The 26089-nt window shown below is 45.1% G+C and overlaps 1 protein-coding gene across 2 annotated transcripts in view; it reads right to left on the bottom strand.

Moving 5' to 3' along the window:
• LOC308458687 (urea transporter 1-like) overlaps window positions 1-26089 on the bottom strand; it is a 35829-nt gene that overhangs the window by 2991 nt on the left and 6749 nt on the right. For both annotated transcript variants that reach the window (XM_080973567.1, XM_080973566.1), the window contains exons 3-8: window positions 22815-23004; window positions 21480-21608; window positions 12375-12567; window positions 4428-4575; window positions 3374-3508; window positions 1999-2048 (exon numbers count right to left, since the gene is read on the bottom strand). In XM_080973567.1, coding sequence (XP_080829693.1) covers window positions 1999-2048; window positions 3374-3508; window positions 4428-4575; window positions 12375-12567; window positions 21480-21608; window positions 22815-23004 — 845 coding nt within the window. The remainder of the gene's footprint in view (window positions 1-1998; window positions 2049-3373; window positions 3509-4427; window positions 4576-12374; window positions 12568-21479; window positions 21609-22814; window positions 23005-26089) is intronic.

Below are 26089 nucleotides of genomic sequence, written 5' to 3'. Positions count from 1 at the left end.
AAATGGAGAGACCCGAGGCCCTGCAGGAGCATAAGCTGCTGTTTTTGAAGACTGAACCTGGAGAAAGTCAGATTTGGAGAGAGGGAGTATTGTTTGGCTTGGAGATGGGAAGTTGGTTGGATCCCCCTAGGCAGGGACGTTTTGGCTTTTGGGATTTGGTTTTGGGCCAGGGGGTGTCTGGAGTTGTGGGGGCTCTTAACTTTGGAGGGACTTTGAAACATGCTTTTAAATACTTTCTGGATTACAGTGCTGAATGTGGAGAATGGGCTGACCTGTCGAGGGGGGACGGAGATATTGTTGGGTTGGAGTCTTCCTGAGACCTACTCCTCAATGAGAAAGGAAAGAAATTAAGAAAAAGATCAACAAAAGACAAAGTAAAGTGCAGGTATAAACAAGAAGAAGATCTGCAGAAGGGACATGGAAAAGACTTAAGAGCCTCGGACACAAGATCACCAGGTTGATGGACTAGATGGAATGGATAGAAAGGAAAGACTTAACCCGAGACCAGGAAGAAGAGACGTTGGATGAAGATTGGAAGAAAGTTATTTTGAGAATTAAGGTAAAATTAATGAGTGTTAGGAAAAATGTTGGAATGAAACTATTTGGCTTTAGTAGAAATGATATAAGGAGTTATGTACAAATAAGTATTAAGTTTTAAGTTTTAAGGCTTTTTATGGTAAGATAAGGTTAAAATAAATTAAGGTAAATTTAATGACAGAATATAGTGAAAGATGGAAAGGATTTGCTGAGTTAATAGGTTAGACCGTCGTACAACAAAAATTGAGAAAGATGGAAAGAATTTGCTGAAACAATTAATTAAACTAGAATACGAAAAGGGAGGTGTGAGGAGGTCGATGAAACAAGTAAATGAAAGATAATGATATGGAATATTGGATGTGTGTTTTAATGTTATTGTTCTTTTTTGCTGTATTGTTGTATTGTTTTTTATGTTTTTTTTAATATATATTGTAATGTAATTTTTTGTTGTTTTCTTTTCTTCTTTTTTCTGTAATTTTTAAACTTCTAATAAATATCATTTTTTTAAAAAAGACTCACTTTTTCCCTCCTAAAAAGTAGGGGGAAATGTGTGTGCGTCTTATGGAGCGAATGCAGGCTGCACACCTATCCCAGAAGCCAGAACAGCAAGAGGGACTGCTGCTTTCACTGCACAGCAATCCCTCTTGCTGTTCTGGCTTCTGAGATTCAGAATATTTTTTTTCTTGTTTTCCTCCTCCAAAAACTAGGTGCATCTTGTGGTCTGGTGCGTCTTATAGAGCGAAAAATACGGTACTTATTATGGACCAGGGGCCTATGCTTTTTAAGCATCTTAGGTTGGTTTGTTCATTTGCTCTGGCTCTGAACAGGCAACAGGTATTCAAAGTGAAAAGACAACACGATAAAGTAAAGAACAGAGGATTTTCTCCATTACATCTCTTTACTATTCTGTGGTCTCCTCTCATTTCATTTCATTTCATTTCATTTCAGGGGTTTGTTCAGTTGTTGGGGAAACCCCAAAATGAAACAGTGGGGTTATGTAGGTGGCATGGAACAATGTATGCCATCACGCATAACATTTGTTTGCCTGTAACTGTTTTAAAAGGTGTATTGAGTTTGACTTTTAATGATAATGACCTTATGTATGTGTGTTCTGGACAGTGGATTCCAATTTCATTTGTATACTGGCTGTAAAAACCTTTTGATCCAGCAGTTTAAACATTTTCTAAATAATGAATAATTGCAAGAAGACAGGAGTGCTGTAGAATAGCAGCTTTACTTTTTTTTATTCCCCTTTTAAATCTCCCAGAGTCAGGAGCCAAGACCAACAAGCTCCTTTTTGTGTGCTTCCATTTTTTTAAAGGTGTGTGTGTGGGGGGAATGCAGCCATCTCCCTGCTGCTTACCCTCCCAGCACTCTTAAGGGGATAGTGACCTTATCATTAAGAAAGCGACTCTGAACACTTAATGATGAATTCAACCCCATAAAGCCTGCAAAACTCACCACGGAAAACATATGGCCCAGTGCTCCTCCTGAGTAGGCAGTAAACAGAGCTGGAAAAAAAGAGAGAGGCATGGGTGGGGGGAGACGAGACAAAGGGGAAGTTAATTAGACTAGTATATATGGCAGATTCTGAAGTAGTAATATCCAAAGGCAACTCGATGACCAGGTACAACAATGCGATGTCAATATAAACTCTTTATATAATCTATACAGAACATTGAACAATATGAAATATATGAAATATGCACTCTCTGCAAAACCAAATAAACAGAAATCTTCTAAATCCCCCAAAGTCACAAAATATGCACTCTTGATGGATTCTCTTGAAAACATAGAACCAAATAAACCAAATAAACATAAGTCTTATAGGTCTCTGAAAGTCTTAGTTCTGGCTCGGGGGGCATGGCCTGCCCTATTTAATGGAGGCGCGGCCGGGGATCTCCCTCTTTTGCCGCCTCCAGCTGCTCCTGTTTCCCACCCTCCCACCCTTTAAGGTTTTCGTTCCTTGACCTTGCTATGGACCTTGGTTGGTCACCGTTGAGGGGCCTGGTAGGAATTTTTCCACTTGGCAAATTGGCACCAGCCACTTGGTTTTTGCCTACCTCGTAGCAAATCGTCACAACTTTCTTGGTATTGGCGGTTAGGCATTGGCATGGTTCTGTAGATGGAAGAGTGGAGGAAGCGCCATCACCTGCCCCGCATATTGAAGGGGAGTCCGCTAAAGGATTCCGGGGGGCGTGGCCCTGTCCGAAGCCTAGGGAGGTGAGGGCCTAAGGTACACCCCCAATCAGTGACCCTGGGGGAGTTCCTAGTTGATGTGCATCAGCAGGACTCCCCCGACTGGTGGTTAACCCTTCCCGGACTTCAAGCGGACGGCCTGAAGTCGGATATAGTCGGTTAGGACCAATGCCTAAGCCAATACCGCTCATACCTGTAATCAATAAAGTTGTGGCCTTATTTAGCCCATTAACCTTAATAATTGTGTCATGTGTCTTTATTTCCACTGGGTAGGGGGGGCAGGAACTCACTACGCAACTTATTTTTCTATTCCAATGGGACCCCTCTATTTCCCTTTTTTAAAACTTAAGTAATGCTAATGATGTGAGAATGAGACAGAAGGGGTGGCAGAGGAAATGGGCAGACCCAGCTTCCAAGCTTTAAATTCTGCTATAAACTAAGCCAATGTATATTTTTTAAAACCCAAGAAAAATCCCCAAAGTTCAATCTCTGGCATCTTCAGGAAGCAAGTGATGGGAAATGAGACTCTGGAGAAATGCTACCAATCATAGGAGGCAATACTTGGCAACAGGGACAAATGCTCTGACAGTTTCCTATGGGTTGTGTGAGCACAATAGGGATGAAACTGGGTACCTACCACAAGCAAGTGCAAGAAGGAAGGTCTGCCAGGTGAGGGCGTAGAACATGCCCCCGATTGCAATGCAGGAGAGGCAACTGTTGTAATTCCACAAGCCGGCATAAATATTGTTAAAAGGTGTGGCTAGGCTCAGGGCTGCAAAGAAGACAGGTGAGAAGAAGACAAGTCACTCCTGGGCTGAAGGGCAACATTTGGCCCTCCAGATGTTGCTGAACTAAAATTTGGCCCATCCGATGGGAGATGGTCTCCTGCTACATATGGAGGGTCAAGTGTTCCCCAGTCTTGATACCTAGGAAATAATAGGAGCGGCTGCCAAGACCATATAACACCGGTCTTGAAAGACCTACACTGGCTCCCAGTACGTTTCCGAGCACAATTCAAAGTGTTGGTGCTGACCTTTAAAGCCCTAAATGGCCTCGGTCCAGTATATCTGAAGGAGAGTCTCCACCCCCATCGTTCAGCCCGGACACTGAGGTCCAGCGCTGAGGGCCTTCTGGCAGTTCCCTCGCTGCGAGAAGCCAAGTTACAGGGAAGCAGGCACAGGGCCTTCTCGGTAGTGGCGCCTGCCCTGTGGAACGCCCTCCCACCAGATGTCAAAGAGAACAACAACAACCAGACTTTTTGAAGACATCTGAAGGCAGCCCTGTTTAGGGAAGCTTTTAATGTTTAATAGGTTATTGTATTTTAATGTTCTGTTGGAAGCCGCCCAGAGTGGCTGGGGAAACCCAGCCAGATGGGTGGGGTATAATTATTATTATTATTATTATTATTATTATTATTATTATGTGATTAGGTCCACACAATCTCTAGAAACCTTCTACCCTAGGATCTCAAGATGGAATTTGACATGCAAGGGTATCTGTGGTCACCCCCCCTCATTTCACCAAGAAGGCAAGTTCTTCCCTCTTTAGACCCCAAGCATGGTTCGTTGGTTTTATCTGGCAAGCTAACCAGATACTAACAGTTGTAACCCCAGTTTGGCTGGATATCTATAGGATGGAGTACTTAGGATAATGGTTTAAGCCGGTTCTGGCTGCCTAGGGCATTCGCATACCTGCAGGCACCCCCAGTGCCGAGCCAATCACGGCATGGATGAAGATGAGCGGGGAGGAAATTAACAGAGCCACCATGATAATGCCTCCGGTCCAAGGGTTATCGCAGCCGTACACTTGCCCAACTCCTACTGGGACGGACTGCAAAATCTGTGGAACAGGTATTGGGAAAAGATATATCAGGTTTCAAGGTTGTATGATAATGGTCTTCCATACGAATGCCCCCATATTAATAAGGACCATCAATTGTCCAGAATCCAGTCTCCCACCATAAAGGTAAAGGTAAAGGGACCCCTGACCATTAGGTCCAGTTGTGGCTGACTCTGGGGTTGTGGCGCTCATCTCGCTTTATTGGCAGAGGGAGCCGGCGTACAGCTTCCGGGTCATGTGGCCAGCATGACTAAGCCGCTTCTGGCGAACCAGAGCAGCGCACGGAAACGCCGTTTACCTTCCCGCCGGAGCGGTACCTATTTATCTACTTGCACTTTGACGTGCTTTCGAACTGCTAGGTTGGCAGGAGCAGGGACCGAAAAACGGGAGCTCACCCCATCGCAGGGATTCGAACCACCGACCTTCTGATCAGCAAGTCCTAGGCTCTGTGGTTTAACCCACAGTGCCACCCGCATCCCTTATGACAGCATAGGATAGTGATAAAAGGTACCATTTCTGATGTATATTCTCAGCCTTCAATAGTTTTAAAATCTGGGTGTATTCGATTCCTGGATTATGGCACCAGGAACATGTATCTATGCTTGCAGAGTGCAAGCTTTATTTAGGGCACTCTGTGTATGTGTGTGTGTGTGTGTGTTTCGGTGGGTCCCATAGGCATCTGGTTGGCCATTGTGAGAAATAAATGCTGGACTAGATGGGCCATTGGCCTAATCCAGCAGACATTCTCATTTGTGAGTCTCTTACCGGGGCTCTCAGAAACCAGGCTCTGGCATCTTAAAGCCCCTCTGGACTTGTGTTTTAATGCAGGTGCATTTTGCAACACAATACTGGCACAATAGTAGTGTATGAGTGATGGGTTTATTCAGCTTGTTATTCTGTTTGTTTCTGTGATTTTCCCCCCTCATGCTACCACATTATTGCTCTCCTTAGGGAAGGCATAGGTAAACTCTGCCCTCCAGATGTTTTGGGACTACAACTCCCACCATCCCTAGCTAACAGGACCAGTGGTCAGGGATGATGGGAATTGTAGTCTCTAAACATCTGGAGGGCCGAGTTTGCCTATGCCTGCCATAGGGACTACAGCGCAACAAAAGTGGGAAAAAAGCCAGACCAGAACATTTGCGATAGGTCAGTCTGTAGAGCATGAGACTATTAATCTCAAGGTCGTGAGTTCAAGCAAAAGTTTCCTGCATTGAAGTGCGTTGGACTAGATGACCCTCCAACTCTACGAATCTGTGATCTTATGAAAAAGGTTATGAGGTTTCAGCAGGACATTACAGGAGATGCTCTGATTGAAAATGAAGCAGTTTGACCACCCCAGAACTTTTGCAGATATGAAGAGTATTGAAAGAGGGGTCGCATGTGACCGACCCATTAGCATTATGAACACAAATCACCATGAATGAACAATAACCAATGCTCTGTTTACAGGGACGCGGGTGGCGCTGTGGGTTAAACCACAGAGCCTAGGACTTGCCGATCAGAAGGTTGGCGGTTCGAATCCACGTGACGAAGTGAGCTCCCGTTTCTCAGTCCCTGCTCCTGCCAACCTAGCAGTTCGAAAGCACGTCAAAGTGCAAGTAGATAAATAGGTACCGCTCCAGCGGGAAGGTAAACGGCGTTTCCGTGTGCTGCTCTGGTTCGCCAGAAGTGGCTTAGTCATGCTGGCCACATGACCCGGAAGTTGTACGCCGGCTCCCTCGGCCAATAAAGCGAGATGAGCGCCACAACCCTAGAGTCAGTCACGACTGGACTTAATGGTTTGGGGTCCCTTTACCTTTACCTTTACCTGTTTCCACAGCTAGCTTGGAATATCAAACACTGTTGCTCAAGGGCACCATCTATGCTGCCTTGCTACCTGAGGAACCCAGAAATACTGGCCTCCCCTTGTCAGTCAATCACCCCTCCTGGGTGATGGACACTGTGGCTTCCAGATACTGCTGATCTTCAGCCCCCGTCACCCCTGGCGTTGCTGGGAGTTGGTGTCCAGCAACATCTGGAGCAGGGCTGTCCCAAGATGTTTTGGCACCTGAGGCAGATCACAAAATATTAAATGTTTGGGAAAAGTCAGAAGCCCAAGGCAGTGTAAGTTCCTCAACTAGGTTTATTCAACAGCTCACTCACAGGAAAACAAGAGCTGAACTGACTGGACAACACAATAATAAACTGAGCATGAACTGACCGTTGACAGTTAATGGTTGAAAATGCATGTGCTTACTTGCCATTAGAACGTTCGACTACCAACGCTTATACGATTGGTTAGAACGCGCTTTGTAACATGTTGTTGTTTAGACGTTTAGTCGTGTCCGACTCTTCGTGACCCCATGGACCAGAGCATGCCAGGCACTCCTGTCTTCCACTGCCTCCCGCAGTTTGGTCAAACTCATGCTGGTAGCTTCGAGAACACTGTCCAACCATCTCGTCCTCTGTCGTCCCCTTCTCCTTGTGCCCTCCATCTTTCCCAGCATCAGGGTCTTTTCCAGGGAGTCTTCTCTTCTCATGAGGTGGCCAAAGTATTGGAGCCTCAGCTTCAGGATCCGTCCTCCCAGTGTGCACTCAAGGCTGATTTCCTTCAGAATGGATAGGTTTGATCTTCTTGCAGCCCATGGGACTCTCAAGAGTCTCCTCCAGCACCAGAATTCAAAAGCATCAATTCTTCGGCATCAATTATGCCTTGTAACATAAGATGTGTTAAATACATAACAGTATCAGGAACAAAGGGGAAAGAAGTGATCTGCCACCCCGGTGGAGCCTGCCGCCTGAGGTGGCTGTGTCACCTTGCTTAATCAGTGGCCAGTCCTGGTCTGGAGGGCTGCAGGTTCCCCATCTCTGTGGTGAGGATTCTGCAAGAACATTCCATTCATTAAATTCCTCCTTCTCCTGAAAGGAATTTCATCCGCCTGCAGGGAGTGGATAGCCAGCCATCAACATGGAGCTCCCATCTTAAGACCTGACACTATCTGCTAACGGGAGGCGAGGGACGCTGTTACTGCTCCCCCTCCAGTTGAATGAAGTTTGCTTCTGTTCCAGGGACATATAAACTGGGCTTTTGTGAGCTGAACTCTCGACCCCTGAGCTGGTATGCGCCCTTCCTTCCTTTCAAACAAGCAGCTAATGTCAGGCAGTGAATGTTATGAATATGAACTGTGATGAGACGGCCGCCGAAACAAAGGCCCCCTTTTAAATGAAATTAAATGCCCGACGCATGAGTCTGCTTCAGCTTGACAGCAGAAAACTCATTACTGCTTTGGCTAAGTCACAGGGGAGCGTTCCACTAAATGACGCTGCTGGCACACGCTTTTTGAAGTCTCTTGCGGAGATAAGAATAAAAAATATTTCTAATAACCTGTTAATCTCACATAATACGTCTCCCCTCCATGGAAGCTGGAGGTGACTGGTCTCAATGCCAAAAAACCCATTTGCCAACAGAGGCCCCAAGCTGTACTTTTCCACTGAGTTTGTGGGATGCAGCGCTGCTCACGTCAACAGAATCTTGACGATTTTCAGGAACGCGGCTCCAGAACATACATATCCCAAATATTTCATTACAGCTAACTGAGGGGTCGGGTGTGTGGCCCTGAATCAATATGATCTTGAATCTAACTCTCAGGTTAGAAGACACAACGATGGGGAATGATGGGGGTATGAAGAACACCATTAGGACAATTGGGGTTAAAATCCAGAAGAGCATTTGAAGAAAAAACACGAAAGAAAAGACATTTTCCTTCCCTCCCTCCAACGTAATTTTTGGTGGAGAAAACTCTTCTCCACACTATGAGTGGGGTAGAAATTTGATTCTCCTAACTTCACAGATGCCGTACGAGTTATTCACTTATTTGTTTCTTAAAAACTGTTTCTATTAAATATTTTCTTGGTTACAAAAACACATGCGGCATCTCTGCTTTCAGTTCATAGAGTTTTCTACAGATCATTCATATTCAATGTGAGACGCTAATGTTATAGACCATATAAAGTTGGGGGAGAAGAGGAGGAGGGCAGCAAACTTTTGTTCGTCTACATAGTGTAAAAAGGTAAAGGTATCCCTGACCATTAGGTCCAGTCGCGGACGACTCTGGGGTTGCGCGCTCATCTCGCTCTATAGGCCGAGGGAGCCGGCGTTTGTCCGCAGACAGCTTCCAGGTCATGTGGCCAGCATGACTAAGCTGCTTCTGGCGAACCAGAGCAGCGCACGGAAATGCCACTTACCTTCCCGCCGGAGTGGTACCTATTTATCTACTTGCACTTTGACGTGCTTTCGAACTGCTAGGTGGGCAGGAGCAGGGACCAAACAATGGGAGCTCACCCCATTGCGGGGATTCGAACTGCCGACCATCTGATTGGCAAGCCCTAGGCTCTGTGGTTTAGACCACAGCGCCACCCGCATCCCCTACATAGTGTACGCATAAGGTTTTTGTGTCAGCATCACACGGGTCTGTCCTATTTCTATTCATTTATTAGTTTTTGTTGGCAGAGAGAGAGATTGGGACACAGGGCATGGTTGGTTGCCTATAGTTGACTATAGCAGTGAGTTTTGTTTGCGTGTGTGAGAATTGTTGGGTCAATTTAGCCATATTGATTCATATGCTGTCGGTGGGTTCCTGTTGTCGTCTTGTTGGGCTGCGTATGTAACAAAGGGGAACCACACCGGGGTGAAGATGTCCTCTTTTATTCGTCCCCATGCTACTTTCAGTTTGTTGGTTTATTTTTCTAGTAGGGCTGTTTCCCATAAGGTTTGGTAACAGTGGTCCATGTTTACTCCTGACAGGTCCCTTCAGTGTCTGGTTATGATGCTCCTGGCGGCTGAGAGAAGTTGGCTTATGAGTACGTTGTAGTGTGCATGTGAGTTGCTTCTGACCTGCCACAGACAATCTGGAAGGGAATGCGGACCTCAGGCTACCTTGACACATAAATTCAATCCTCCTCCCCACATCTACAGAACCGCCTCTCCTGGTATGCCCCGTGGAGGACCTTAAGGTCCACAAATGACAAGATTTTGGAGGTCCCAGGTCTCAAGGTGGTTAGATTGGTCTCAACTAGGGCCAGGGCCTTTTCAGTACTGGCCCCGATTTGGTGGAACGCTCTGTCACGAGACTAGGGCCCTGCGGGACTTGACATCTTTCCGCAGGGCCTGCAAGACAGAGCTGTTCCGCCTGGCCTTTGGTTTGGACTCAGTTTGACTCTTATGTTTTCCCTCCCCTTATGGTTTTGATCTATGGGCTACTTTTAAAATGAGGCTGCATTTTAAATTCCATTTTAACCTGTATTTTAAATTGGTCCCCCCCCTTATGATTTTACTGCAATTTTACTGGTGTTAGCCGCCCTGAGCCTGGCTCTGGCTGGGGGGGCAGGGTATAAATAACATTATTATTATTATTATTATTATTATTATTATTATCTTGGCAGCTTCACACTTTGAAGGTCTCTTCACATAATTATTCAGTGGGTGACCAACTGAAGCTAAAGTGGTTATAGATAAGGCTAGGTTGATTGCTGAGCTTGGATCTGTTCTCAGGAAGCATGGCGCTGGCCCTTTCCCACCTGATCACGTTGGGCTGTTTATTTGCCCTTGTGCCAACGAGAGACCAAAGTCTCCGAGATCCAGGGTGTTTGGAAGTTGGAAAGATCACTTGGATGGCATAATGTGTCGATTGGGCCCAATTAGGCAGTTAGGGGAGTTAGTTCGCGGCGCATATAAAAGTCGATTGCCACAATAAAATCTTATGCACAACTTTTCCAGCTGGGTGTTTTTCTATGGCTCTGGGGTTGTCACGTAAACCAAACCCACAAACAGCTGCTTTGTGGGTTAGGGGGCAAAGGAAACTGCTTAAAATCAGCGCAAGGTTTGCTGCTGCTGTTTCCAGTGTGACCCGTACCAGATTAAACCCTGTGGAGGCCCCTAGTCAGCTGAAATATCAGGGCCCGCTCTCACAATGAACGAAGAAGGCTAGATTGTAATTTCCCTTCAATATCACACCAATAATATTTTGATCTGTTGTCGCAGGGCCCCTAAAAAGTGTGGGGCCCAGAGGTCGGTGCCTACTCTGCTTATTTGGTAAACTGGCACTGTTTGTGGCTTACCTAGGCAAATCTGGTGTTGGGCATGGGCCACAGACAACTGCTCACACACAGCACCCACAAATCAAGGAGGGGATCCTGCCTGGGATGTATTTGGTGTTTTTATGTTGTAAACCGCAAATAGAAGGGGGAAGAAATGGAGGCAGTGAGAGATTTTACTTTCTTGGGCTCCAAGATCACTGCAGATGGTGACAGCAGTCATGAAATTAAAAGATGCCTGCTTCTTGGGAGAAAAGTGATGACAAACCTAGACAGCATCTTAAAAAGCAGAGACATCACCTTGCTGACAAAGGTCCGTATAGTTAAAGCTATGGTTTTCCCAGTAGTGATGTATGGAAGTGAGAGCTGGACCATAAAGAAGGCTGATCGCCAAAGAATTGATGCTTTTGAATTATGGTGCTGGAGGAGACTCTTGAGAGTCCCATGGACTGCGAGAAGATCAAACCGATCCATTCTGAAGGAAATCAGCCCTGAGTGCTCACTGGAAGGACAGATCCTGAAGCTGAGGCTCCAATACTTTGGCCACCTCATGAGAAGAGAAGACTCCCTGGAAAAGACCCTGATGTTGGGAAAGATTGAGGGCACAAGGAGAAGGGGACGACAGAGGACGAGATGGTTGGACAGTGTTCTCGAAGCTACCAGCATGAGTTTGACCAAACTGCGGGGGGCAGTGGAAGACAGGAGTGCCTGGCGTGCTCTGGTCCATGGGGTCACGAACAGTCGGACATGACTAAACGACTAAACAACAACAACAACATGTTGTAAACCACCCTGTGTTCTTTGGTGTTATATAAAATAATAATAATAATAATAATAATAATAATAATAATAATGCCATTAGGCAGAGTGCAGTGACCACCTCAGGCAAACCAAGCATCCTCACTGCTAATAATTCCAAGTTTGCTCCTCAAATCCCCTATGTTTCAGCCACCACATGGGTGGGTGAACAGGAACATTATAAAAAAACTACTGAAATATTAAGAGCAAGGGGGGGGGAGCAGATGGACACTACCAGAGAGGGGATTGGAGAAGCATGGGACCACTACTAAGTAGCACCATTTAGGCAACACGCCGTAAAATCACCACCCTCAGAGCTATAGGGCCTGAGATGGTTGATATTGGGGGAGGCACTCTTTTACGTACTTGGGCCTCAGTATAGAAGAACTGTGAAACCACAAGCCAGGATGAAACCTCAAATCGTGTAATCAACATATTAAAAACTGTATTTGATATTTGATGCTTATTTATATACATGCAGCCAATTAGGGCCAACGAGGAAGGCATCAAAGTCGAAATGTGTTTGGTTCAAATGTTTACCTCCAGTACAGTTGTTATACATTATTTATTGAGTTATGGTGCTTTCTTAAAAGACTGTCTATTACCTGTTAATCACACAGTTTCACCCACATTTTTTTTTTTTTAAAAGAGAATAATTTCCCCTGGATTCACTGTCCAGTGTCCATGACTCAAGGCTTGTTCTCAGCTTGAGGTTTTGCATTTGTCTTGCCCCTTGGTGCAGAATCCTATTGTGCTCAGCCCAGTATAGGAGCAACCAGAATGTAAAGGGTAATAGATGCAGGAATCGGGCCCCGCAATCCTTTGTCTGAAAGTGGTTTGTTTCCACCCCCTGTTCCCTCATTCAGATGGCCCACCCGTATGAATTCCCTTGGCTGAGAGATGCGAGCATTTGAAACTGCCCTTACCAAAGATGCTTCGGCCTCCCACCACGTTATGTTGGGCACTGAGGTCACGGGTTGAATGAGCGTTGAGGGGAAAAAGGGGTTGTGGGGGCCAGTGGCGGCCACGAACATGCTCAGAGCCAGGTTGAAGGGCAGCGTGAAAACCGGCAGGTCCCATTTGCTGAAGACGGAGGCTAAGGCACTCGTGAAAATAGGACTGGAATAGAAAAACAAAAGAGCATCACTGTACACAGAGAGGAAACACAACAGAGCTAAGGGGACACAGTTTTGTCTTAAAATGTGCTTACCCTAACTTATATGTATAGATGCACAGTTAGTAATGCAGTGGTACCTCGGGTTACATATGCTTCAGGTTACAGACTCCGCTAAACCAGAAATAGTACCTCGGGTTAAGAACTTTGCTTCAGGATGAGAACAGAAATCGTGCTCCGGTGGCGTGGCAGCAGCAGGAGGCCCCATTAGCTAAAGTGGTGCTTCAGGTTAAGAACAGTTTCAGCTTAAGAACGGACCTCTGGAACGAATTAAGTACTTAACCCGAGGTACCACTGTATTGCGTGGGATTCAGCTAAGAGGTCCTGCCAGCAGTGATTTGCACTTGCACAACGGGATGTCCGATGCAATTTTTTGCATGCAGTCATACCTCATGTTACATCTGCTTCATGTTACGTTCTTTCAGGTTATGTCCTGCGGCAGCCCGGAAGTACTGAAAAGGGTTACTTCTGGGTTCCGCCGCTCGCGCATGCACAGACGCACAAAATGACGTCACGCGCATGCGCAGAAGCGGCGAATCGCAACCAGCACATGCACAGACGTGCCGCTGTGGCTTGCACTCTTTTCATGTTGCTAACGGATCCCCTTCGCAACCAGAGATACCACTGTACATGTTTTTGCAAAGCCGTTTCCATGAATATAATGCATTTTTAATGTTACTTTCATTATTACTGTGGTACCTTGGTTCTCAAGCTTTAGGGAAGCTTTTAATGTCAAATAGACAATGGTATTTTAATATTATGTTGGAAGCTGCCCAGAGTGGCTGGGGAAACCCAGCCAGATGGGCGGGGTATAAATAATAAATTATTATTATTATTATTATTATTACTGTTCTGGGACTCTGTTCTATTCCTGAAACCGTTCGAAAACCAAAGAGTAGCTTCCGATTGGCTGCAAGAGCTTCCTGCACTCAAGCAGAAGTCATGTCGGCTGTTCAGCTTCTGAAAAACGTTCGCATACCGGAACACTTACTTCCAGGTTTGCGGCATTCGGGAGCCAATTTATTCGGGAGGCAAGGTACCACTGTATATGCATTTTAAAGCACGTTTTAGTGTAGTATATGGATTTGCATCTGTCTCCTGAGAAATCTCTATGTGGGACAAGAAGCTACAGTTAGAACTGGATATGGAACAACTGATTGGTTCAAAATTGGGAAAGGAGTACGGCAAGGCTGTATATTGTCTCCCTGGTTATTTAACTTATATGCAGAATTCATGATGTGAAAGGCTGGGCTGGATGAATCCCAAGCAGGAATTAAGATCGCCGGAAGAAATATCAACAACCTCAGATATGCAGATGACACAACCTTGATGGCAGAAAGTGAGGAGGAATTAAATAACCTTTTATTTATTTTTTTATTTTTTAAAAATGATATTTATTAAGCATTTTAAAATTACAGAAAAAACAAAGAGACAAAGAAGAAAAAAGAACAAGGGAAAAGCAAACAGCAATCAAACAATACAAATCGATAAAAATCAAAATCAAAGAACAAAAACAAAACACATAACACATCAAAATCAAAAAACAAAAGTAAACCACAAACATTTAAAAACAGATCCAATATTACCAAATCCTTAACTGTCATTGCCTTATTTCATCGACCTCCTCACACCTCCCTTTTTTGTATTCCAGTTATTAATTATCACAGCAAATCCTTCCCATTTTTCATAATATTCTGTCATTAAATTACCTTAATCTATTTTAACCTTATTTTGCTATAAAAGACCCTAAAACTTAAAACTTAAATCTTATTTATACCAATTTCTCATAATCATAACATATTCTTGCATAGTCAAATCAAATATCTTTAATACGGTCAATGACCAGCAAGCATATTCTTGCATAGTTCTTTTTAACATTTCTGCTAAAGCCAAATAGTTTCGTTCCAACATTTTTCTAATACTCATTAATTTTGCAAAACAATCCTAAATAAATTTTTTTAAAAACTTTCTTCCAATCTTCATCCAACGTCTCTTCCTCCTGGTCCCGGGTTTTGTCAGTCCTTTCTATCCCATCCATCTAGTTCATTAACCTGGTAATCTTATGTCCGAGGCCCTTAAGTCTCTTCCATGTCCCTTCCGCAGATCTTCTTCATATTTATACCTGTACTTTACTTTGTCTCCTGGTCCTTTCACTCGTGGAAACTCCAACTTGACAGTATTTTTGTCCCTTCTCGACAGATCAGCCCCTTTTCCATAGTCCACACTGAACTCCATGCGGTATTTAAAAGCATGTTTCAAGGTCCCTCCAGAGTTGAGGACCCCCACAACCCCAAACTCCTCATGGCCCATTGCCAGACTTGAAAAATCAAGACATCCCTGCATAAGGGGGTCTATCCAGCCCCCCATCTCCAAGCCCAACAAAACTCTCTCTCCAAATCTGGCTTTTTCCAAGTTCATTTGTCAAATCCAACAACTCATGTTCCTGCTGGGCCGCAGCTCCCTCCATCTCTGCCACCCGAGGTCCAACAACAACCTCTTCCCTCATCTGATTTGTCAGAGCACACTCCTGAGTTGATTCCTGGGTGGGTTCTATATAGATACCCACTACCTGTCCAAAATTTCTAATCGCAACAGTCATCAAATCCGTCTTCTCATGTAACTGTTCCAATAAAGCACTTGTCTTGCAGAAAGCACGCACCAGAGCCTCTGAAGACATTGTTATGCAAGGTCAGAAGTCTGTTCCCACGATCTTAATCTGTTTGCAGCTGCGAAGCTCCGCAGTTCAAATTTAATAACAGTTTCACAAGCTCCCTCTAGGGGAAGAACTTCTATTTGTATCAATCTCTTTTCTTTTCTTTTTTTTTAACAGCAGATCTAACAACAAAGTTTCCTTTTTCAGATATTTTGTCAGTATTTGTTCCTTTAAAATGCGAAAGAGAACAATGGAATCACTATGTTTCTCTTCTTTTAAATAACCTTTTAATGAGGGTGAAAGAGGAGAGCGCAAAATATGATCTAAAGCTCAACATCAAAAAAAACGAAGATCATGGCCACTGGTCCCATCACCTCCTAGCAAATAGAAGGGGAAGAAATGGAGGCAGTGAGAGATTTTACTTTTTTGGGCTCCATGATCACTGCAGATGGTGACAGCAGTCACAAAATTAAAAGACGCCTGCTCCTTGGGAGAAAGGCGATGGCAAACCTAGACAGCATCTTAAAAAGCAGAGACATCACCTTGCCAACAAAGGTCCGTATAGTTAAAGCCATGGTTTCCCCAGTAGTGATGTATGGAAGTGAGAGCTGGACCATCAAGAAGGCTGATCGCCGAAGAATTGATGCTTTTGAATTCTGGTGCTGGAGGAGACTCTTGAGAGTCCCATGGACTGCAAGAAGATCAAACCTATCCATTCTGAAGGAAATCAGCCCTGAGTGCTCACTGGAAGGGCAGATCGTGAAGTTGAGGCTCCAGTACTTTGGCCAGCTCATGAGAAGAGAAGACTCCCTGGAAAGGACCCTGATGCTGGGAAAGATGGAGGGCACAAGGAGAAGGGGCCAACAGAGGACGAGATGGTTGGACAGTGTTCTCGAAGCTACAAACATGAGCCTGACCAAACTGCGGGAGGCAGTGGAAGACAGAAGTGCCTGGCGTGCTCTGGTCCATGGGGTCACGAAGAGTCGGACATGACTAAACGACTAAACAACAACAACAAAATGGATTTGCACCAGGCCCATTGGCAGACCAACTCTTGCGTTGCAAAGATGTCTGCAAACGTGACATGGAGGCTGACAATATCAACCCAGCCACGCGAGAATCCCTTGCGGACGACCACAGTGCCTGGAGACAAGCAGTCAAGTCGTGCATCCATAGCTGTGACCAGAGGAGGAACGACCACTGGGAGGAGCATGGAGAGACGAAATGCCATAGTGCATCTGCAGCAGCAGAACTGGACCCCTTCATCTGCCCCAGCTGCAACAAAACATGTCTCTCCCATCTCAGTCTCTACAGCCACAGCAGGCGCTGCAACTCTCCAATGGTTTGACTTTAGCCCCGAAGGCGCACTCCTCCATCAACTCCCGAGACAGATGGATGCCAGGAAAAAGTTGACTGCCAATCTGCATTGCAACATTCAGGAAAGCACAAATTTTGCCGGATGGCTGTGTGTCAACCCGCATATTTCCCCCCGGAATGTGTGAATCAGGTAGATTTGCCTTTGAATCGTGTGAATCAGGTAGAGAGCCAGTGTGGTGTAGTGGTTAAGAGCGGTAGTCTCGTAATCTGGGGAACCGGGTTCGCGTCCCCGCTCCTCCACATGCAGCTGCTGGGTGACCTTGGGCCAGTCACACTTCCTTGAAGTCTCTCAGCCTCACTCACCTCACAGAGTGTTTGTTGTGGGGGAGGAAGGGAAAGGAGAATGTTAGCCACTTTGAGACTCCTTAAAGGGAGTGAAAGGCGGGATATCAAATCCAAAACTCTTCTCTTCTTCTTGTTTGTCAGCTGAATTGAATTTCCCTCCCATCCCTACTCAAAGGAAATTGGGGCAGCTCCCTGTGTGCACAGAGTTGCTTTGGCAAATAGGAGCCTTGAGGAGCTTTGGCTCATACCCAATGTGTACACAGTTCTTTAAGCATGGGAAAGCACAGAAGCAGAAAACATTTAAATGTCTAATACAGTGGTACCTTGGGTTAAGAACTTAATTCGTTCTGGAGGTCTGTTCTTAACCTGAAACTGTTCTTAACCTGAAGCACTACTTTAGCTAATGGGGCCTTCCGCTGCCGCCGTGCCGCTGGAGCACGATTTCTGTTCTCATCTTGAAGCAAAGTTCTTAACCCAAGGTACTATTTCTGGGTTAGCGGAGTCTGTAACCTGAAGCATCTGTAACCTGAGGTTCTACTGTAATCGTATTGGGAGGGGGAGTTGGCTTCTGTTTATTTTTTATATTTTTACAGAAAGCCTGGAGAAATTGCGAACAAAATTCTACCCAGCTTGCTGCTGCTGCTACAGAAGCTCCAGCAGGCTTCCAAACTGTAGCTATTTTCTGGTGGAATTCAACCATTGTGTGAGTTGCACAATGAAAGTTGTTTAGGAGATCTTGCGAAACAAACCCGCTTCCCCATCCAAAATGGACTGTTTTGTGATAAGGAAAGCAATTAGAAAAATGTGCTGGAAAGTGAAGGTTGACAGTTGCTTGGTGCAACTTTGAGGGCCCCTCCCCCTTAACTTTTTTTTTTTTGGCCCCCATGCTTTCTAGGCATATGTTTGCATTTCCCCAGTCCATTTCTGAGCACCCCCCCCTTTTTTTGCCCCACAGCTTTCTGTAGGAAACCTGCTCTTTCACACTGAATAGGAGCAAAGGGCAATTAGGGTTTTCTGTGGGTTGCCAAGAATGTTAAAGTGTGTGTGTGTGTGTGTGTGTGTGTGTGTGTGTGTGTGTGTGTGTGTATACACACATATATATGTATGTACAGTGGTACCTTGGGTTAAGAACTTAATTCGTTCCGGAGGTCTGTTCTTAACCTGAAACTGTTCTTAACCTGAGGTGTCACTTTAGCTAATGGGGCCTCCCACTGCCGCCGCACAATTTCTGTTCTCATCCTGAAGCAAAGTTCTTAACCCGAGGTACTATTTCTGGGTTAGCGGAGTCTGTAACCTGAAGCGTTTTTAACCTGAAGCGTCTGTAACCCGAGGTACCACTGTATAAGTTTTCAGTGAAAAATCTTCAATGAAAGAAAAGAAATATGAAAGATGTGAATAATATGAAAAGAAAGAAAGAGGGAAAATAACCAACACAATAGAATAGAGTACACAATAGAGGACATAAGTGATGCAATTAATCCAACAAATGTAAAATTATTATTAACAAGACATTATGCTTCTTATGAATGGATTCCAAACATTGTTGCATTTATCCATACGATAAAGGTAAAGGTGAAGGACCCCTGGACAATCAAGTCCAGTCAAAGGCGACTATGGGGTTGTGGTGCTCATCTCGCTTTCAGGGCAAAAAAGACAGCGTTTGTCCACAGAGAGCTTTCTGGGTCATGTGGCCAGCAAGACTAAACCACTTCTGGTGCAACAGAACACTGTGATGGAAATCAGAGTGCACGGAAATGCCTTTTACTTTCCCACTGCAGTGGTACCTATCTACTCTCATTGGTGTGCTTTCGAACTGCTAGGATGGCAGGAGCTGGGACAGAGCAACGGGAGCTCACCCTGTCGCAGGGATTCAAACCGCCGACCTTCTGATCAGCAAGCCCAAGTGGCTCAGTGGTTTAGACCACAGCGCCACCCGCCTCCCTTATCCATACACTATCTGCATCTAAAAGAGTGGGTTTTGCAGGGAAAGTGACAGGGAAGAAAAAAGTGCTTGCACACGGACTGGAAAAGCATGAACCGGTGGCTAGAAAGTGAGGAGGAAATTTGGTGTGGATGAGCCCTTTGTCGAATCTCCCCACAAACAGATCAGAGTGAGTGCTCAGCAGAGAGCAAAAGTGCTCCCCCTTTGGAAACAGTTTTGAATGCATGCTCAGTAACTGGTTTTTTTGTCCTCAGAGCCAAAGGGAGAAATTTTATCACTTTGGCATTTTTGTTTTGCTTTGTTTTGTTTTGGCGTTACTGGCTCATATTTCTCAAAGTGATACACAATACACAATACGCAGCATGGAATGTAACCTTCCTGTTGAATGAATCTCATGCAATAAACTTGTTTCGGTTCAGTGTTCAGTTTATATGAAGGGAGGGAAAATTGTTTTCAAAATGAATGGAAAGAAAGGAACCAGTTAGTGGGAGTTTGTAGAACTATGTCAATGAAAAATCACAAAAAAAAAAACAAACAAAAAGGAATTTGAGGTAATTTCTGGTTTAGCAGACACACGGGATATAGTGAAGCGCAGTGGTACCTTGGTTTAAGAACCGTCTGGTTTAAGAACGATTCAGTTTACAAACTCCGCAAAACCGGAAATAGCGTCCCGGTTTGAGAACTTTACCTCAGTCTAAGAACGGAATCCAAACGGTGGAAGGGCACTGGTGGCGGGAGGCCTCATTAGGGAAAGCACGCTTCAGTTTAAGAACGGTTTTAGTTTAAGAACGTACTTCCGGAACTGTTTAAGTTTGTAAACGGAGGCACTACTGTAGTTAGAATATGGGACAAGGCCTATAAAACCCAGACTCAATTACCCACTTAGAATGAAACCACATAATACATTAGCTCTGCATGTGTGCCTTTAGGTGAAGGATTTTGTTTTGTTTTTTTAAGAAACCCACACCAAATATCAACATGAGTGTGTCAGGAGCTCGTCCTACACTCAAGTAGGACCCTGGCAGAGACACATGTCCGACTGGCATGTTCTCTCCCTCCTGGTTGATTGTTCGGGAGCTTCAAAAGCTTTCTTCTGCCCAAACATCACAGCAACTGATGCCAACAGACATCGGCACACTTAGGGATCCGCAGAGTCTTCGCAGCTTGCGTGACAGACCTCAGCAACTCAGCATTTTGGCTAATCTATTTTATTTACATATAAACACACACTGAGCACTGCAAAATGGCTCCCTCTCTCTCCAGCATCAGACAGCAAAGAGAAAAAGAACAAAGGACAATAGTCCCACTTCATGGAACACAGTAACACAAACATCCTGTCTCCGTCACTTTCCACTCTGTGGAGTCAAAACATACACCGTCATGTGATAGACAACAATCCCATGACTGCAATCATGGAGCAGGAATTCTAACAGAGTGCATTGTCATCTGCTGTTTATGCAAAAACCCATCGCAAGCTTAATGAATGGTATAACAAAAGTTCGGGAGCTGGCCTTCTGGGTCATAGTTGCTTCTCTTAAAGGAGCCGGGTTTTTTTGGCGTCCCTCTGTCTCGAGAGATAATGGAGTGTGCCTCTGGGGGTGAAGTCAAACCGCTGAAGGATTGCAGCACTTGCTGTGATTGCAAAGACTGGTAATTCACAACTGTTACCTCCTGCATTGTTTATTTTTGCTGCATCCAAGAGACCTCCCCGGGGCGCGAGCCTAGGCAGTGTGTGTCCTGGGATGCCCAGATGACAAGACCCCCTTCTCAGCCTCACTGATGTGGACCAAAAGAAAGCAGAGCAATATGTTTGGCACCAATCTGGCTGCAGGAGTTGAGGATGGAGGCATACAAGGAACCACCCACCAGTCTTAGGGAATCCACTATGGATTTGTGTAAGGCTTACTCCATAGTACAGTGGAACCTCAGGTTGCAAACGTGATCCATGCAGGAGACTCGTTCGCAACCCGCAGCGCCGTGTCTGCGCACGCGCGGGTCGCAATTTGGCGCTTCTGTGCATGCGCAAAGCGCGATTTAGTGCTTCTGTGCATGCGCAAGTGCCGAAACCTGGAAGTAACCCATTCCAGTACTTCTGGGTTCGGCACGGTGCGCAACCCAAAAACGCATAACCTGAAGCGTCTGTAACCCGAGGTACCACTGTATTTTCTTCTCCCGAAGATGTCCCGAAAGGCCAGATATTTAGTTGATCATGCATACATTAGGAGGTGGGAAGAATCTGGATTGGGACCCTGATGGGGGGGTATGATAGCTTCTATGGTTCCAGGAAGGAAGGAAGGAAGGAAGGAAGGAAGACCAATTCTCCCCCACCAACATGCTGCCAATCCAAATATTGGATTCCAACACCCATCACCCAATATCTGAATTCCAGCACCCATCAGCTGCAGCCAATATGGTCCATGCTTAGGGCTGAAAGGAATTGTAATCCAGCTATATCTGTAGGGCACCAGGTTGGCTACCCTTGTTGTATAATATAAATGCACCTTATGGCCTGACGGTGAGAGGAGAACAAAGTGGACAGGGGGCAAAGTGGAGAAGCACACACACTCACAAAATGCACACTTGGAACCCAAAATACTTACCACGTCATGGACATGAGAGCAACAGGAAGCAAAAGCCACCAGTAATATTCTCCCTTGTCAGAAAACACAGCCATGAGCATTCCTACCAGCACGCCATTGTAGCCGTAGAGTCCTGCAGCAATGGCTGACCTGCGTGAGGAGCAGAAGAGGTTGGAAATGCTTACAACTGTATCCTCATCCGCAGTCGCTGCTGAAGCTGAGGGTCTGAGGAGCAGTCTTGATGACTGCAGAAGATATTTGCCTCTGCCCCAGGCTGTGACCAAGAGTGATAACGGACAATGACTGCCCTTGCCTAATGGTTGAGGGTCTCTGTGGGTAGCTGGCAAGGAAGGGATGATTCCTGACCACATCCCCTGAAATATACTCGGAGTTGAGTGTTGATTTCATGCTCTTTATTTCAGCTCATGGTAAACAGTGAGTGAGTGCGTTTTCCCTCAAAACCTCTGGCTATATATACATTATTTGAACAATGTGTGATTGGCTGATTCAACTCCCCTCCTGGAGCCTGATTGGTCTGCTCCTGCAGGCCAATCAGGTTGCTGATTCACTTCCTCCTGGAGCCGGATTGGGCGGCTGCTGCAGACCAATCAGGTTGCTGCCTTCTAGGACCCTACCTGCCTATTGTTCTAGAATCCAAGCTCAGTAAAAAGGTAAAGGGACCCCTGACCATTAGGTGCAGTCATGGCTGACTCTGGGGTTGTGGCGCTCATCTCGCTTTATTGGCTGAGGGAGCCGGTGCACAGCTTCTGGGTCATGCGGCCAGCATGACTAAGCCGCTTCTGGTGAACCAGAGCAGCACACGGAAACACCGTTTACCTTCCTGCCGAAGCGGTACCTATTTATCTACTTGTATTTTGACGTGCTTTCGAACTTCTAGGTTGGCAGGACCAAGCTCAGTACATAATACTTATTATTCCCCTCCGTTGAACAGTATAATTCTGCTCACAGAACTTCAGCTTTCTGTGTCCAAAATTTCAGTCTAATGTATTGCAGAACATAGGATATTTGTGGAGTTGTCAATAAGCCCAGACGCCTAATAATAATATTAATAATAATAATATTAAATTTCTATATCGCCCTTCATCAGAGGATCACAGGACTGTTTACAACATAAAAACATAAAACACACACATACACACACAAAAACACACCATAATAACAAATAAAAACAAAAACACCCCCAGTTTAAGAGGCCACAGATTATTTAATTGGCCAAAGGCTTGGGAGAAGAGGAATGTTTTTGCCTGGTGCCTAAAGATATGTATATATAAGCATGTAAAACAAGAAGAGAGAAGTGATTTGAGTCATGAAAGAATAATTCAGGGGCAAACCTACCTCTCTTGGCACAGGATCAGTGCTGTTAATGTTGAGACAATGACTCCAGTGCAACATGTCAGTGTGATCCAAGGGCTCTGGACGAGGAATCCAGCTAACATGAGCAGACCACTCAGCGGGTTGCTGACAAACATCACCTGAGAGATGCCACGCAGGACCCAGTCGACAAACTGAAGCACCAGAGGCTTATCTGAAAGAGAATGTCCCCATTGGGCCAAAGATTTTGGGTATAATATACAGTTAAAAGACTGGGGAAAACTGTGGAAGGAAGGATTAAAATTTACTGCATGCAATGCTTTGAAAGAAAATGTGGTGAAAATGATGTATGGGTGGTATATCACCCCTGTGAAATTAGCTAAAATGTATAAAACAAGTAATAAATGTTGGAAATGTAAAGACAAGGAAGGAACTTTCTATCACATGTGGTGGGAATGTAAAAAAGTGAAAAACTTCTGGGAAATGATATATAATGAGATGAAAAAAATGTTGAAATATACATGTATTAAGAAACCAGAAGCATTTTTACTCGGCATTGTAGGAGATGATATTAACAGACAGGATTGTAAGTTGTTTTTATATGCAGTGATGGCAGCAAGAATATTATTGGCACAAAAATGGAAGCAAGAAGAACTACCGATGAAAGAAGAGTGGCGGATGAAATGGATGGACTATGCAGAATTGGATAAATTAACAGGAAGGATTCGAAACCTGCGGGACCAGAGATTCTTAGAAGACTGGAGTAAATATATGAACTATTTGAAAAGCAATTGTAATGAACAGATTACGCTAGTAGGACTGCAAGAAGTTCTGTAAGGAGGACTATTTGAAATATTGCAAGAAAAACTATGAGAATTATTAATGATAATTAAGAGTAATAGAGAAATTAAGAAATGCATAGTGATAAAGAATGGAAAATCATCAGAGGTGTTGATGGAAGTCTAAAATATTGTATAAGATAAGAAGTTATGTTAAATGAATGTTGGAAATGATATGTAAAAAAACCAATAAAAATGTATATATATATATAAAAGAGAATGTCGTCATTGGAGCAGCTAAGTGCAAAAAACAGATGGTGCCTGAAAACATGACTAAAGGCTCACACATCTAGATGATGAGGGAGGGGTCCAAAGGGAGAGGCAGAAGAAGATAAGAAGAGCCTTTGCTGGATCAGGCCAAGGACCCATCTAGTCCAGCCTCTTGTTCTCACAGTGGCCAGCCAGATGCTTCTTAAACAGGGCCCTGTCCGTGCAGAAGGTCCCATCATTCATTCCCCATCATCCTCCTATGTGGGTCAGGAGAGAACGCTGCCCAAAATCCTGGAGAGCAACTGCTGCCAGTCATTGTAAAAAGGTAAAGGACCCCTGGACGCTTAAGTCCAGTCAAAGGTGACTATGGGGTTGCGGCACTCATCTCGCTTTAAGACCGAGGGAGCTGGTGTTTGTCCACAGACAGCTTTCCGGGTCATGTGGCCAGCATGACTAAACCGCTTCTGGAGCAATGGAACACCGTGATGGAAACCAGAGCACACGGAAACGCCGTTTATCTTCCCGCCGCAGTGGAACCTATTTATCTACTTGTACTGGTGTGCTTTCAAACTGCTAGGTTGGCAGGAGCTGGGGCAGAGCAACGGGAGCTCACCCTGTTGCGGGGATTCGAACCGCCAACCTTCTGATCAGCAAGCCCAAGTGGCTCAGTGGTTTAGACCACAGCGCCACCCACAATTCTGAGCTAGATGAACCCACAGTTTGATCTATGTTTCCACGGGACATTTTATTAGATGCACTCACTGGATCCTGAATACTTAGCAAGCATTGGGCAAGTATTTAAACACTCACTGACCATGCACTGTCAAAATGCACATAGAGGCAGATTTGGGGGCACAAATTGTCACATTTTAGCTCACTCCAGTAGGTCTTAGTTACCATTGTTTGAAAGTTTATGGTCTGGGACAGTTTCCAACGTGCATATTCTCAGCAACATCTGGTAGGGCCCTTACCACTGACACAGTTGTAAAATATGACACACGTTTATTACTGTTTATAAAAAAATAAAATAAACCACACCATTTTGCAGTTGGGGAGCTGACTGAACTGCTGGCAGAGTTCATACTGAAGATAAAAAAACAACAGTTTATTTATTTTGCTTACATCTAAAATGGCAGATGGCGTGAGTGTGTCCCTGCCAGCTTGTGCTGGGATTGCAACACACCCGCTCCATGTGTATAACTTAAAACTTCGTGTTGGAATGTGGGCAAGATAAACCGATGGTCTGGGAGCAGGGTGGCGGAGTGGATCTCAAACATAGGACGCTTAGGAATAAAAGTATCGTGATATATTCCTGGGGTAAAAGAGAGGACAGGACCAGACCTTGCAGGACAGGCTCCAGGATTTTGAGAGGCCCTCAGTGCGAGTGACCAGGGACGTTTTGAACCTGAGGCTCCTGGCCGCTGAGCTCTGCTGCCTTACTTCCTGTTCCCACCCACTGCTTCCTCTGCAAAACTAGTAAACTGAGCTTCGTGGTTTGATGGAGCCACCTAGACTGCAACACTGGGCTAGAATGGACCATTGGCCTAATCCAGCAGGCACCCTCCATATTATGCTCTTCTTGGACTCAGGAAATGTGTCCTGAGCCCCAGTGGTGGTTAAGAAAGCCCAACAGAGACTCCATCTCCTCAGAGTATTGCGGAAGAGCGATGTCAATCAATATTTGATGATCTCCTTCTACTGGTCAACAATAGAAAGTGTCCTTTCACACTGCATCACAATGTGGTATGCTGGTTTGACATCAACTGATAGGAAGTGCCTACAGAGGGTGGTGAATACAGCACAAGATATTATGGGCTGTCCTGTGAATCTGCTGGATGAAATAGCGGAAAAAAGTTGCCTCAGGAGTGTGAGGAAAATTCTCAGGGATGATTCACACCCTGGCCGGCACTTTCTTGATCTCCTGCCCTCGGGCAGAAGATATAGAAGCATGATTAGTCGCACCAACAGGGTAAAGAACAGCTTCTATCTGTGGGCTGTTAGGCTGCTGAATGAAAAGATAACAACAGGGCAACTGACTTTCGGGTTTGGTGGGTGTGCGTCAGTAAATGTGGGGAATTAAGACTAAGAGAGCTGAGTGGGGGGTGCTCGTGTAATCTCACTGTATACAAGTTGTACAAGTGACAATAAAGTATTTCACTAATGAAAGTTGTAGTCCATCATCACCTAGAAGACAACAGGCTCCCCAGGATTGTGCTGTTGGTACAGGAGAAGCTTTGAAGATGAGCAGGC

Source organism: Podarcis pityusensis, assembly GCF_964106645.2.
Source record: "Podarcis pityusensis genome assembly, chromosome: 11".
Taxonomy (NCBI): domain Eukaryota; kingdom Metazoa; phylum Chordata; class Lepidosauria; order Squamata; family Lacertidae; genus Podarcis; species Podarcis pityusensis.
This window is presented reverse-complemented; position numbering and strand designations above follow the sequence as displayed.